This window comes from Convolutriloba macropyga, chromosome 3, assembly GCF_964194025.1.
Source record: "Convolutriloba macropyga chromosome 3, txConMacr16.3, whole genome shotgun sequence".
Taxonomy (NCBI): Eukaryota; Metazoa; Xenacoelomorpha; order Acoela; family Convolutidae; genus Convolutriloba; species Convolutriloba macropyga.
This window is the reverse complement of record NC_134470.1, coordinates 38,137,130-38,150,281: the sequence shown is the minus strand read 5'-3', so window position 1 is coordinate 38,150,281 and position 13,152 is coordinate 38,137,130. Positions and strand designations below refer to the sequence as shown.

The window sequence follows — 13,152 nt, the reverse complement described above, 5'->3', positions numbered from 1 at the left end:
TACATTTTCTTATTTGGCATATAAGTATATATATTTATCATCTTGTATAGATTAAAATAAAAAACAAATTCAAAGAATGAAACAATAAAATACTTCGCAATAAAATTGTCAAAAATTTCTCAAAACTGCACTCATGAAAATTCTTTTGCAGAACTTCAAACGCAGAACGCCACAAAATCATTCAATTGCCAGTAAAAGAAAATTAGGACCCCTGACACTTATAGAAAGACTTTGCCAATCATTAAATCCAAAAACCAATTAAAGGAACAGAAAAGTTGGACAGAAAACTGACAAAAACGCGCAAGCATTTGTGGACTTCTATAAAAATCCCTCATGCTATCAAGAGGCATTCAAGGCATGAAATATCAAAGGTACACTGTCATTTGCACTGATTTTTTAAAAAGTCTGCTTTACGATCCAAGCAGGAAGAAATTAAAATAAAAAAACAAAAATGAATTAAAAAATTGGAAAATTTGTGCTCATTTGGAATTAAAACGCATTGTTAGACTCTCAAAAACAGTGGATTCAACTTCACAGAGGTTCACATTTTAGTAAAGCATTTATAAAAAATTATTTATCCAAAAAACTACATTATAAGCAAAAAAAACTAGGCCAACTGGACAAAAACCTCTAAAAAGGGTTATCTATATGCGGCATTCTGTCAAAAAACTTCTTAAAGTAGAAAAAGCGATCACTGATCAAAATGCATGCTCAAAAAACTTCTCGCTAAGAAAAAGTAGCTCACACGACAATTTCACTCACTTTCGCTTTTAGGCTAAAACGCTTTCTGAACGGTTAGTACTTCCCGTCAGTCAAAAAAACCTTCAGAACATAGCCGGAATAATTCCGGAGGCGATTCGAAGCGTCGAAACTTCTTAAGTAAACCGTTAAGGCAGCCCAAATCATTAATTTTTTTCTGAAAACGTTTTTCTGCATCACCAGATTTGATTTAATTTATTCGAGAAACATTTAAAATTGATGTCATGCAACAGGTTATAAAGAAGAACTACGGCATATCTCTGTATTTGGTAATGTTAAAAAAGCGGCCAAAATCAATAGTATGGTCAGATATATTGATAGGCTCAGAAAACTGAAAAGGCTAAAAAAATAATAAAATAACTTTTCACATTAGTCTTAAGATATTAGATCTGCACAATCAACTGTGTGACCCAAAGACATTGTGAAATCATAATGCGGATATTATTCTTAGAAAATAAACTGAATTTTTCAAGAAAATACTAAAATTCAGGACTCAGAAAAACGAACTTTTTCGTTTTGAAGTCACAGCAATTCAGACAAAAATCAGATATACTTTTCTTCTGTTGGAGATATATATCTTAGACAAATGAGCACAAACATTAAATTAATTGCTAAAAAGACAAAAATAAACAGAACGATATCCAAAGGCAAAAAATCGTTTAAAACTAAAACCCATCGCCAGGAATGATAGCAGAAAAAAATAGGTAGTCAAGATTTCTAAACACAATTACATCGATTTCTCAGTGCTACATTATATACAATGTAGTTTTTTAAAGGAAATTTTCTACATTGAATGAAGTTTTTTAAATTGCAAATTTAAAAAAATGGAAAAAATTAAGAAAAAGGCTAAACTGATCAAAATCTCAATAAAAACTGATAAAAGCAAGCCATAAAAGTGGAGCCAATGAAACTATACGTCATAGGATAATACTAGAAAGAAACAATCTAGATGTGGGGAACACGGACACATTCTAAAAGGCAGAAGCAAGACTACTACTTATTGACTTTTGAAAAAAAATCAAAATGAGGAAAAAATTGAAGTGGAAAAACAAATACATTTCAATAATAATCATTGGATGCTTCGAAACATTGAAAAGTCATCCTCCTGTATAGATAGTTAAATCTTTTCAAAGAAGTTTTTAGAATGGCACTTCTGCAAAAGTTTTTACTAAATATTAAAGACTTAACACCAAAAAATAACTCAATGACTGATAACACGAAACTAAAATCCCAGTTACCGATAACACAAAACTAACACGAAACTGAAATTGCCATATGCAGTGAGTTTTCAAAAAAATCGCTTTAAGATCCCAAAGTGGAGAAATTAATGAAAAGGCCAAAAATTAGCTTTTAAAAATCTAATAGAAATATGTGACCATTTTGAACTCAAAACGCATTATTAGGCTCTCATAAACGCTGTGGTAAATTTAGGAAGCTAACATATTAATACCGCATAAAAATTGGCTCTACAGAAAAACCAAATTAACAGCAAAAAAATTGGGTCAATTGGACGAAAAAAGGTTATCTATATGCGCCATTCTGTTAAAAACATTTTTCAAAGTCGAACTCATTCAGTGAACGCAGCGCATGATCAAAAACCTTCTTTTGCTCAACAAAAATTAGTTCAGACGGCAATTTTACTCACTTTGCTTTTAGGTCAAAACGCTGCCTGAACGAATGATACTTCCGGTAAAAAAAACCTCAAGAAAACCATAACTCCTCTTCGAGTTTGTAAAAAACCAAGAGAAGGCCAATAATAGCCGCAGCTATCGCTGTGCGGCTATTAAAAAATTTTTGCTATCGTTGGTTTTAAGCCAATACTTTCACAGCGGTCAACAAATAATTCCCATACAAAAATTGTCTTTTGATAAATGAAATGGTCCATAACATGATGCTACAATAATGCTTGCTGAATGAGATGGCATTTAAACACCAAGTGGCGTTATAAACAAAATAGTACCTTCATTATTTTTCTCATAGTTTTCAGTTGCAACATCCTCGGGCTCCTCTCGCGGTTCATTTTGGATCTCAGATACTTGCTGCTCTGTATCATCCGGACCTTCATCCACCTCATTATTATCCCGAAGCTGTCCTTCAAGTCGTGTAGGAGATCTGTCTTGTACCGATCGTTTGAACGTCGACGATGAGCTCCGACTTGACGGCGATTGAGACCGACTTGACTTGGATTTGGAACGAGATCTTGTAGATTTCGATCTGGAAGTGGAGGATTTGGAGCTTCTCCGTGAGTCTTGTTTGTCATCAGCGGAGGGTATTCTAACCTCCTGTGACTTTTTAGAAGCATTTGAACTTGCCTTAGATTTTTCAGATGCCGTCTTTGAACTGCTTCCATGCTTTGATGAAGATTGTTCCTTTTCTTTTTCCTTGGCAGATGTTTCACTTTTTTGGACAGAAACCGTCGTATTTTTTGATGCATCGCTCCGAGAACTCGTTTTGACTGAGGAACTGACGGAGCTTCGCGATTGCACCGATCTTTCATCTTCAGCTCGGACACTTTCTGGTGAAACTACATCTTTTTTCTTCAAACTGCTTTTGGCAGTTTTATGCCTAGAAGTACTCGTTTCGTAAGGCGAAGCAACTGATTTCACTTTCTTTTCTTTAGATCGGTTTAGAATCTGTGTTGGCTTTTGACTACCATATTTGGTAATCTTCATGTTCTGCTCAATTCCCGCCTTTGACTTATTGCGCTGAAGTTCTAAAGATATATTATGCATGTCATGTATGTAACCGGCAGTTTCTTGAAATCTTTGCTGTGAAACTTTGACTATCAGTTTTCGCACAGATGACATCTGTTTTCTGTTCCATAATACAACTGTGTAGAAATGAGGTTGAGGCTCCGACTTTGCTGGAAGGGCCAAAACAATCCCAGGGTGGAATTTCCTCAACAGATCTTTGGGTTTTTGAGCCAAAACAAAGTCTCCAACTTGCAGTTGAGGCCCTGAAATAGCACCTGCTCTCGGAATGATGTGCTTTGTTTCGACATTTGACGTTGATTCGTTAGCAAACCGAACTATCGCAGAGGTCGAAGTATCAGATTCCAAAACAGTAGCTGGGTAATAATACCCGTCAATTTCGTTCCGTGCAATTACGCGGAGTCCTTTACTTTCTTGTAACAAACATTTCTGTGAATTTGTAACCAATTTTGCAGCAACTGGTGGTCTGTGAACTTTCTCGCCATGTGCAGCACCTTGAACACTCGAATTACCGACTCGTCCTACAGGAGAAATGTCGATAATATTTGCCTCACGAGCCGAGAGAGAATTTGCAGGTTTTCGGCGACTTTTACTTTCGGCTGTCGAAGTTTTCGGCCTGGATGACCTGACAAATTTTTCGACCGTTTGCACCTTTTCGTCATCGTGTGAAACAGTCACACTTTCTTCGGTTGGTTCAGAATCAACTTGCACGGTTCTCAGATCTGTTGATTTTTGGATCAATTCGTAGCCAAGTTTTATTTCGTCCAATAGAAGATCAATCTCGCGGTCGTCTATGGGCCAATCATATTCTTCTAACAAGTTCATCATTTTCTCTTTGTTATTGAAAAAAGAAACTGGCCCTTTACCGTCAAAACGTTTCAACTTTACTTCTTCCGATAACGCCTCCCAAACAATTTTGTTCAACTTATGTTTATAAATTCTGATTTGCTTCTCAACTTTTTGTTCATAGCTCTCTAAATTAATAGCAGTAGGATTTACAAACTTGACTTCATCTTTGTTTCCGCTGTTGATGTAGAAATCGGGAAAAATTTCCTCAAAAACTTTCCCAGTAACGTGTTTGTCTAAAACTGGAATGTATTTTGCTGAATGTCGTACGATTGTTGGCTTCAGGGCATCAATCAGTGTTAACTTTTTGGCAATAAGCGAATTAGTTTTGAGCCACTTTTCAACCGAAAATTTTCCTGTTATTTCGGGTTCATTTTCACTTCCCTGCACAACACCGGAAGCCAAATTTTGAGCCATATTTGAAGTTTGTTCAAGTTTCTTCTTAATTTCTTCACGTCTCAACAACTGCAGTTTTGCTGTCTGCGTTAGCTTCTGTTCATCAGCGAACAGTTCTCGATCTTCTTGAAGCATCCACTTGTCCGATTCTCCTTTAACAAGCTTCCGCAAACTTTCTTTTCTAACATCTGATTGACTAGAAGCGCTACTAAGACAACTTAAACTTTTCTGCGCTTTGTAACGCTTTTTCTCCAAAGCTGCTTTTCGACGCAAAGAGATCACCTGCTCGTCTGAGCTCTCGGCGGAACTTCGCCGTGGTAGATCAGGAACTTCTGGTTCTTTATATTTTTCCATCAATTCGCATTCTTGCCTTAAAGTTCTTATAACCCTCTGCACCTGTTTCAACGCTTCGAACTCTTTCTGTAGGAGGACTAAATCTAAGCTGACATGCGGTCGAGGCCCGTCATTTTCAGCATTATACGGCACGTCCTGGTATAAGTGAAATCGGCCTCCCGTTTCGTCAGCTAAGTGATGCAAAAAGTCATTGGCAGCCTTATCAAAGCAATTAAATGATATGGTATGCACCGGAACGGCCGTATGTACGTGGATAAGTTGCAAAATTGCCTTTTCGGGCTGGTCTGGGCGACCATCAGTCAACAAATAAACACCTTGTGTCTTTTTATCCGAAAGGGCAAACTGCAATGCTTCCAGAGTGTTTGTTGAACCACTAGTTGATATTACCCGAGTCCAGGCTTTCGCGGATTGTAAACTTGATGGCGACACTTCCACCATTTTTGACCTCCAAGGAACTATTTGAGAATTGAAACAAACGATATTAAACCATCGCTTATCCCGAATCTGTTCCTCCATGAGCTGGTGCAACTTTCGGACCACCAGTTCCATTTTGGCCTCCATTGAGCTTGAAGTATCAATCAAAATATAAATGCTGTCTTCGCATATTGTACCGAATAATTCACGACTTCCCTCTTTTAAAAAGTTCATGCGCAGTTTTATTTTATCCGACAGAATCTGAGCTCTGTCAATGTAATCGCGGTACACTGAACCAGTCAGCAAAACGTGCCGAATTTCTCCATCTTTCCAAATTATGTGAACAAACTTCCGACAGTACTTAGCGTTCACGAGCACACTTTTCTCCTCAGCTGGCGACTTAAAATCGGGATCCTCTTGGTTTGGTTCTGTCTTAATATCGACAACTCCATTGCAATGTTTAAACACATGGTTGGCTAGAAACGTGTAAAAATCAAGTTTGGAAGCGTTGATTCCATATTTTTTGAGCCATTGCTCAGAACTGAGATAGTTATCGTTGGTAATGATGGTTGTTTCAACCCGTTTCCTCCTCAAAACAGGTGCCAATTTCTGAAGCCTTTCAGCGTGTTCCCGTTCATATGTTTCCCGCATTGTTTTAAGCCGTTCATAGATAGACTCTACATCTGAGATTGTCTGTTTGCATTCCTCCAATTCTGACCAAATAAGGAAGGCGTTTTCGTCCAGAGATGTTCCTGTGAAAGAAAACAATCGAATAATTCAAATTTTAAGGCCGGGGAGAGAACGCAAGATGGTGTTTTACTGAACACTTTTAACCGTAATTGCTGAGTCAAGAGCAAAAATTTAGTCAGCCGCAGAACCTCAAAATCAAAATGAGCAAATGAAAGAAAGGATTCTTGACAATAATATAAGTTATCAAAAGTAACGAGATATCAAAAAGTTTTCAAATTATTGAACACAGCGTTGTCTGATTCGACTTAAATAGAAAAAATGCTTCTACAAATGAGCTGTACCAATGATTTGGAAAACTTTTAAATTAATTTCTGTCTCCGTGTTTCCTTATACATACCAATTCACCTACAATCAATGGCAACAAATGATATCTTTACACTAATGACACAGAAAACAGAACTACGGCTTTAAACCAAAAACAACTTAAAAACGAAGTGAAAATTCAGCCTGTTGGATGAAGGAGAATAAAATGGCACATTTTATATTAATTTAATTCAAAAGCTTGAGTTCATATCAACAAATATATCAAAAACAAGACGGCTCGCAGATTGAACCAAAAAATAAGCTGTCTTTTTTCAGAAGAACAAACGGTAGAAAGATAAGTGTAGTACAATCTGAAAGACACAGAAAAACAATACAAACACACGCACACACACACACACACACACACACACACACACACAGCAAACATTAAACAAACAACACCAACACACAAATACAAATACAAAGCCCAAGACCCAAAAAGCATTTTTTAAAATTTTGATTTTTCAATTGGTCACTGCTCAAGATTCGTCACTGTTCATTTAGTTCTTCTTTGTTTTTTTTCTTCAAAAGTTTAAAGACAGTAAATTTTTCAACATCTCGCGGAAGTGTTATCAGCAAGATTTAAAAGAGTTTTGGTATTGGACCCATTGAAAGCCGCAAATTCAAGCAAATATTAATTAATTTTTCTAATTTTTCTTTATTTCTGTGTTTTTGCACTAGACTGAACTATCTCTCCCATACTAACTATCCCCTTCTCCCTCTCTACCCCTCTCAAATACTACACATATATACCGCAAACCCATAAATACACACACACACAAAAGCGCGCGCATCTACAAATACAAATCTCACCACCGAAAATCTTTTTAAAATTTTTTTTGGCGTCTAATCATTACACAAAATTCATCACCATATATATATATATATATATATATATATATATATATATATATATATATATATAAATATATATATATATATATATATATATATATATGGCTTCAAAGTTTTTTCTCAAAAACTCGGCATGGACTTTTTAAGGCAATTGTATCGGTAATCGTAAATTTGACAGAAAAATCTGAAACGAACTTTTTGAAGGTTTTCGAAATTTTCTAGTCATTTTGGATGTTACATGAACATAAGGACACAATTGATTTCTCAAAAGTCTTATCAGACAGATTTATTTCACAGACGTGTTATCAGCCAGATTTAAAAACACGGCCTTGGCATTGGACATAATTAAATCAGCAATTTGTAGCAAGTTTTTGTGTCCAACATTTGAAGGAAAATTTTCGGTCACACTAAGTCCCTTTCTCTCTCTATCTTTACTACGCACTTACCACAAACATTGAAAAAATAACCACCCATACATACACCCACACAGAACGCAGACAAAAACACGCACACACAAAAACACAAATCTCGCAAAACAAAATATTTTACAATTTATAATTTGCATCTGATCTTTACACCATTCGTCACTGTTCATTTGTGTCTTGATTGATCTTTCTGAAAAAAACAGATGTGGAAATCTTCAGGCATTTGTAGCGGTAATCGTTAATTTGAAACTAAAATTGGAATTGAGCTTTTTGAATTCTTTCGAAATATTTCTGTCATTTTTGATGTTTGAGGAGCATATTCAACCCATTTATTTCTCAAAAACTAGGCAGATACGTTAAAAGCTAGCTTTAATGAACACAATTGGGGTTCTGAATATATTTCGAACCGCAACTTTTACCAAAATTTTCTAACTAAGTGATTATCTAATTTTTTAATATTTCCGACAGTTTTTGCACTCCGTCTCTAGTTGCTTTTAACATGTAGACAACATCGAAAACTGTTCGTAACGTCTTATTTAGTAGCTTTGAGGAACTTTGTTGTTCCAAAAAATTACCGTTTTTGCCTCTTCACTCTTTTCAGTCAGAGTATTTTTTGAACAATCGGGAAAATTTTATCATTTTTATGAGAACAGAAAGAAAAGAAAATTTCTTCTTTCTTTCACAAGAAGCCTTTGTTTTTCCCAAGAGGAGTTTTGCCATCATCGAGGGATTTTGTTTTTCAATTTACAGAAAAGACCAAAGACTAGAAAAGATCAGTTTGAAGAATAATTTCAAGATACAGAGAAGTGAAAAATAATTTTCTCACATTCAAAAAACTGTGAACGTGTGTTAATAATATCAACCTGACAACCATAAACTCAACTTTCAATTTTATCTCTACTCCATTATTCTGGAGAAGATTAGTTCAAACTATCTGCTCTGAAATTATAACGACTACAAACAAGAAGTAAAGGTGTCCTTTTTTTCAAAAATGATTTTGGTTGATTCGATAATCATTTCATGATACTGGTTTTTATAGGTTTCCAAAGTTTCGATAAAACATATTGTTTGCTCTGATTAAATGATAACCCAAAGCACCATAACTTAATTACAAGACTTTATATGTTGAGCGCGTTTCTTTTGATTTTGCTCTTCTACTTCGACCGTATTCACATTACGTAATTCAATGGCTGAAAAATCTATAATCATCACATATCAAACAGTGAGTGAGGTAAGAAGTCAGGAGTTAAATGTGAAAAATGTCACCTAAGTAAAACGAAAATCGTGATCAAAAGGTAAAGAGAAAAAAAGGAGAGCAAAATATGCCGATGAGAGGCTGGCGGCACCTCCTAACAATTAACGTTAAAAACTAGTACATATCTTAGAAATAAAGAAAACATAGTTTCAAAAACAAACGAAACAAATTGCCTGGAGAATACGCGCCGTGCTAAATTTAGTGACGCAAGAAACAAAAGAACAAAATTTGAAATACAATCTAGAGACCTAGGAGTCATAATGAATAAATGCTGACACTCTCCAACTTCAAACAAAAAATACGGAGAAAACAGACAAAATGGAATTTAAAAATTTACGGATGGCAAGTATCCACGTAACAAAACAGGGATAAATGTAAAGTGCTTGCAAATTTCTTCTAAAAAATGAAGCCGGTTGATGTGATGTTCATTTGAATATACTGTTTTTTTACGTTTCCAAGGTTTCGAAAATACTCAAATGGTTTGTTCGGATTAAATGAGAAGAATTTTTGCAAGAACTCTAGAATTTAAAAAAATGTGCTTTTAGTTTTACATTTTCAAAGCTGATTTTCGCTATTTTGAGAGCTCTAAATAGCCTGAAGTCTTTAATTTCTTAAAAACATTTTTGATTCATTGGAAAAATGAATAGTACAATAATTTTGAACCCGAAGAAAACAGAGAGAGGGATTTGATTATTTTTCAAACAAAAATTCAAGAAAACGAAATATTTCACATTTTCGGTCGTATAGTTTAATTTTTCATTTTTAGACTTGAAACTGAACTAAACTTAATGCAAACTTGAAACCAAGATCGTGAAGGCTAAAAAATGGTGTTTGGTTTTTTCTCGGCAATGCGTAAACAAAAAGAGAAAACTTGACTGAAGAAAAAAAGGCCAGCCTCGTATATATATTTCACCATTTTTGAAAAATGTTGGAACAATAAGCACTGTTTCACTCACTGATTAAACGGAATTGAGTATTAATTTTTTCATTCATTGAATTACTTAACATAGTAAATATGGTCAATATAAAAGATTAAAACCAAAAGAAACGCACTTAACACATAAAGCCCGGTCACTAAGTTATAGTGCATCGGGCTATCAGAGTTAATTAGAGCAACTGCTAGCTTCCTTTAGTATCAAGCTTAAAATAATTAAGTTTAGAAGATAAATTAAGTGTAACTTAAGAATCTCACCGAATTTGCACTTTTTGGCAGAAAAACTTCAACTTCAAAAAGAAAAAATTGAGTTGTCCGTAGGTAAAATCTATCTGAAGTTAATTATAGTGAAGTTCATTAGAGTACAACATATTCATTAGAGTGAAATTCAATAGATTTTGTCGCATGTCAAAAATAATATTTCAGGCCCAGTGACAAACTAATGAAGTTCACTCTAAGGAATATGTTGCACTCTCTAATGAACTTCTTCTATCTTCAAATAGATTTTACCTATAAAAATTCAGTTTTATTTTTAAAAAAACTTTTTTAATAGTCAACAAGTGTTCTGAGTTGATGTGCAAAACTGGTTAGATTCTAAAATTACACTTAACTCAGTTTCTAAACTTAATGCTATCAGTATAATACTTATACCATTGATAACCCAATGCACTATAGCTTAATGACTGGATTTAATATGGACTTAATGACAGGGCGTTTCTTTTGATTGGGCGTTCCTTTACTTTGAACGTATTTACTACATTACGTAATTCATTGACTGAAAAATTTATAATCAATTCAATTGAAACAGTGCGTGAGGTAAGAAATCAAGAGTCAAACGTGAAAATCATCATCGAAGTGAAACGAAAATCGTGATAAAAGGGTAAAGAGGAGAAAAGGAGAGCACCTAAAATAAGCCGTTTAGAGGCTGGCGGCAGCTCTTAACAATTAACGTTAAAAGTTAGTAAATATATTTTAGAAATAAAGAAAACAGAATTTCAAAAACAAACGACACAATTTGCCTGGAGAATAAGTGCCGTGCTAAATTTAGTGACGCAAGAAACAAAAGAACAAGATTTGAAATACAAAGATAAGAGACTTAGAAGTCATAATGAATAAATGCTGACACTCTTCACCTTCAACCAACAAATATTGAGAATACAGACAAAAATTGAAATTAAAAAAAAGTTTTACGGAATGCGAATATCCAAGTAACAAAAACTTGGATATGAAGCGTTTGCAAAAAACTCTATTTTTAAAAAGAATACAATTTTCTCGGTACAGATTTCTCCGTCTGTTTTTAGATTTCAACGCGGTCTCAGGTTCACAGCAAAGGTCCTAATTTTTTCAAAATAAAAGAAAAAATAAAACCCTTGAAAAAAGGATCGAAAACTAAATGAGAAAAAGAAAAATACTTTCTGAGCATCCCGTGGACTTAACTTTTAATTCATACTTTGATTTTGAAATCACAACATTGGAAACAAAATTAGCTAACTCAATTTATTAGTAGAATACCACTCAATGAAATCACAATATTTGTATGCCAAATTATGGTTGGGGATTGTCTGAATCAAAGCTGAGCTTCAGGTACAAATTAGACCCATGTGGACGGTGTTTGTTTGATTACAAGTTAGGTTCTCACCTTTAGGTTTGAAAGGGGCTTCCTAAGTTTGTTGAAACCAATCTTGGTTAAATTCATTATCATTATGAAATCACCAAACTAAGCTGAATTTACCTTCAGGTGAGCTGCCATAATAGGAAGTAGTCTTGGCAATCACGTCTTCTTCCGTTTCGTTAATCGAGAAGGCTCGGAATTTTCCACCGTGTTTTGATACCAAGTCATTCAAATCTGCAAATTTATCAACATTTGAATTGTTGTAGCTAACTAAGTCGATCGCCAACTTGGTATCACTCAAAGTTTTCTGCAGTTTCGAAATGTAGTCTTCTGAAATATCGTTTTCGACATACAAAATGACGGAATCGTAGCTATCTTTTGACGCCGCCACCAGCTCAAGTACTGAAACTACGTCAGTTTGGCTAATTTCAGAACTCTCGAGCTTTTCCAACCACAGTAAAGCTTCGGCAACTGATTTCGGGGAGTTTTCTCCAGAATCCGGGTCTGAATTATTGCCCGGAAAACAAACTTTGCCTTCTGATTGTTCAGAGGTGATCAAATTGAAACTTTCTACTGAAGAAAGTTGCTCCTCAATCAGCTTACGAACTTCATTGTAAAACAAATTCCGTCTTTGTGGATCTTGCGACCAAATATCAGTTATAACTAACGGTTTATTGGCTGATATTAAACCGAAGACTCGGTAGCTGCCCGAGGTTATCAATTTCAAACGAGAACTCAGTTCCTCCTTCACAATTTTAAGTCGAGAAACAAACTCCAATAGTCGTTCTTCCGAACCAATAACATTGTAAACTTTCCCATCTCGATCCGCAAACTTCTGGAAAAGTTTCTGGCCATATTTGGCGCAAACGGTTTTGCGGATCTGACCTTCAAACTTTTCAACGTGGTGGAATCCAAGTTGCCGCAGAATGTAGTTGAGATCTAGTTTGCGACCTGAAAGACCTCGCGATTTCAACCACTGATGCGATGGTCTCCGGTCCGCCTTTCCTTCCATGAACTTCAAATTCACGATCAATATATTGAAATTACTTCAAAGAATTTTATTTTAATTCAGAACAAAAAAGTTGAATAAAATTTCAGTTTAATCGCATTTTTGGCAATGTTTGAAACGACTGGAAACGAATAAACCCCGAACTTAAAAAGCAAAAAAGTTTCTAAAGATAATTGCAAAATTGGAAATTTTCTAGCAAAATTGTTGTTTTGGGTTAAAATGATTGTATTTGTAAAGCTTATAACAGGTAGCACACAGAAGTGAAGTTTACTTCCAGCATAGCTAAATAGACGTATTGTAGCAACGCCGAAAAAGGAATAATTTTGAAGAATTTTGGGACTTGTAAAAATTCTGTTTCAGGTTTTGAGCGAGGGAGACAAAGGTACAAGGATGTGAGCACCTATAGCCACTAAATAGGTCTGTAAGGTGAGACTAAACACGAGACTACAAAAGATGTCTTTTAACGCTCAAATGGTAAACAAAAACCGCCTATCTAAATATACCACAGCGGCCGTGTACTTTTTGTATA

The 13,152-nt window shown here is 35.0% G+C and overlaps 2 protein-coding genes across 3 annotated transcripts in view; one reads left to right on the top strand and one right to left on the bottom strand.

Moving 5' to 3' along the window:
* LOC142336187 (CCR4-NOT transcription complex subunit 9-like) overlaps positions 1 to 13,152 on the top strand; it is a 420,288-nt gene that overhangs the window by 90,966 nt on the left and 316,170 nt on the right. The window lies entirely within an intron of this gene.
* The window catches only part of LOC142336185 (von Willebrand factor A domain-containing protein 3B-like), a 42,663-nt gene that overhangs the window by 11,815 nt on the left and 17,696 nt on the right, over positions 1 to 13,152 (bottom strand). The window contains exons 1-2 of one of the 2 annotated variants that reach the window (XM_075384819.1): positions 11,735 to 13,124; positions 2,720 to 6,232 (exon numbers count right to left, since the gene is read on the bottom strand). In XM_075384819.1, coding sequence (XP_075240934.1) covers positions 2,720 to 6,232; positions 11,735 to 12,626 — 4,405 coding nt within the window. In that variant the 5' untranslated portion in view covers positions 12,627 to 13,124. Of the gene's footprint in view, positions 1 to 2,719; positions 6,233 to 11,734; positions 13,125 to 13,152 lie in introns of those variants that run through there. The other variant, XM_075384820.1, reaches the window with a different exon arrangement.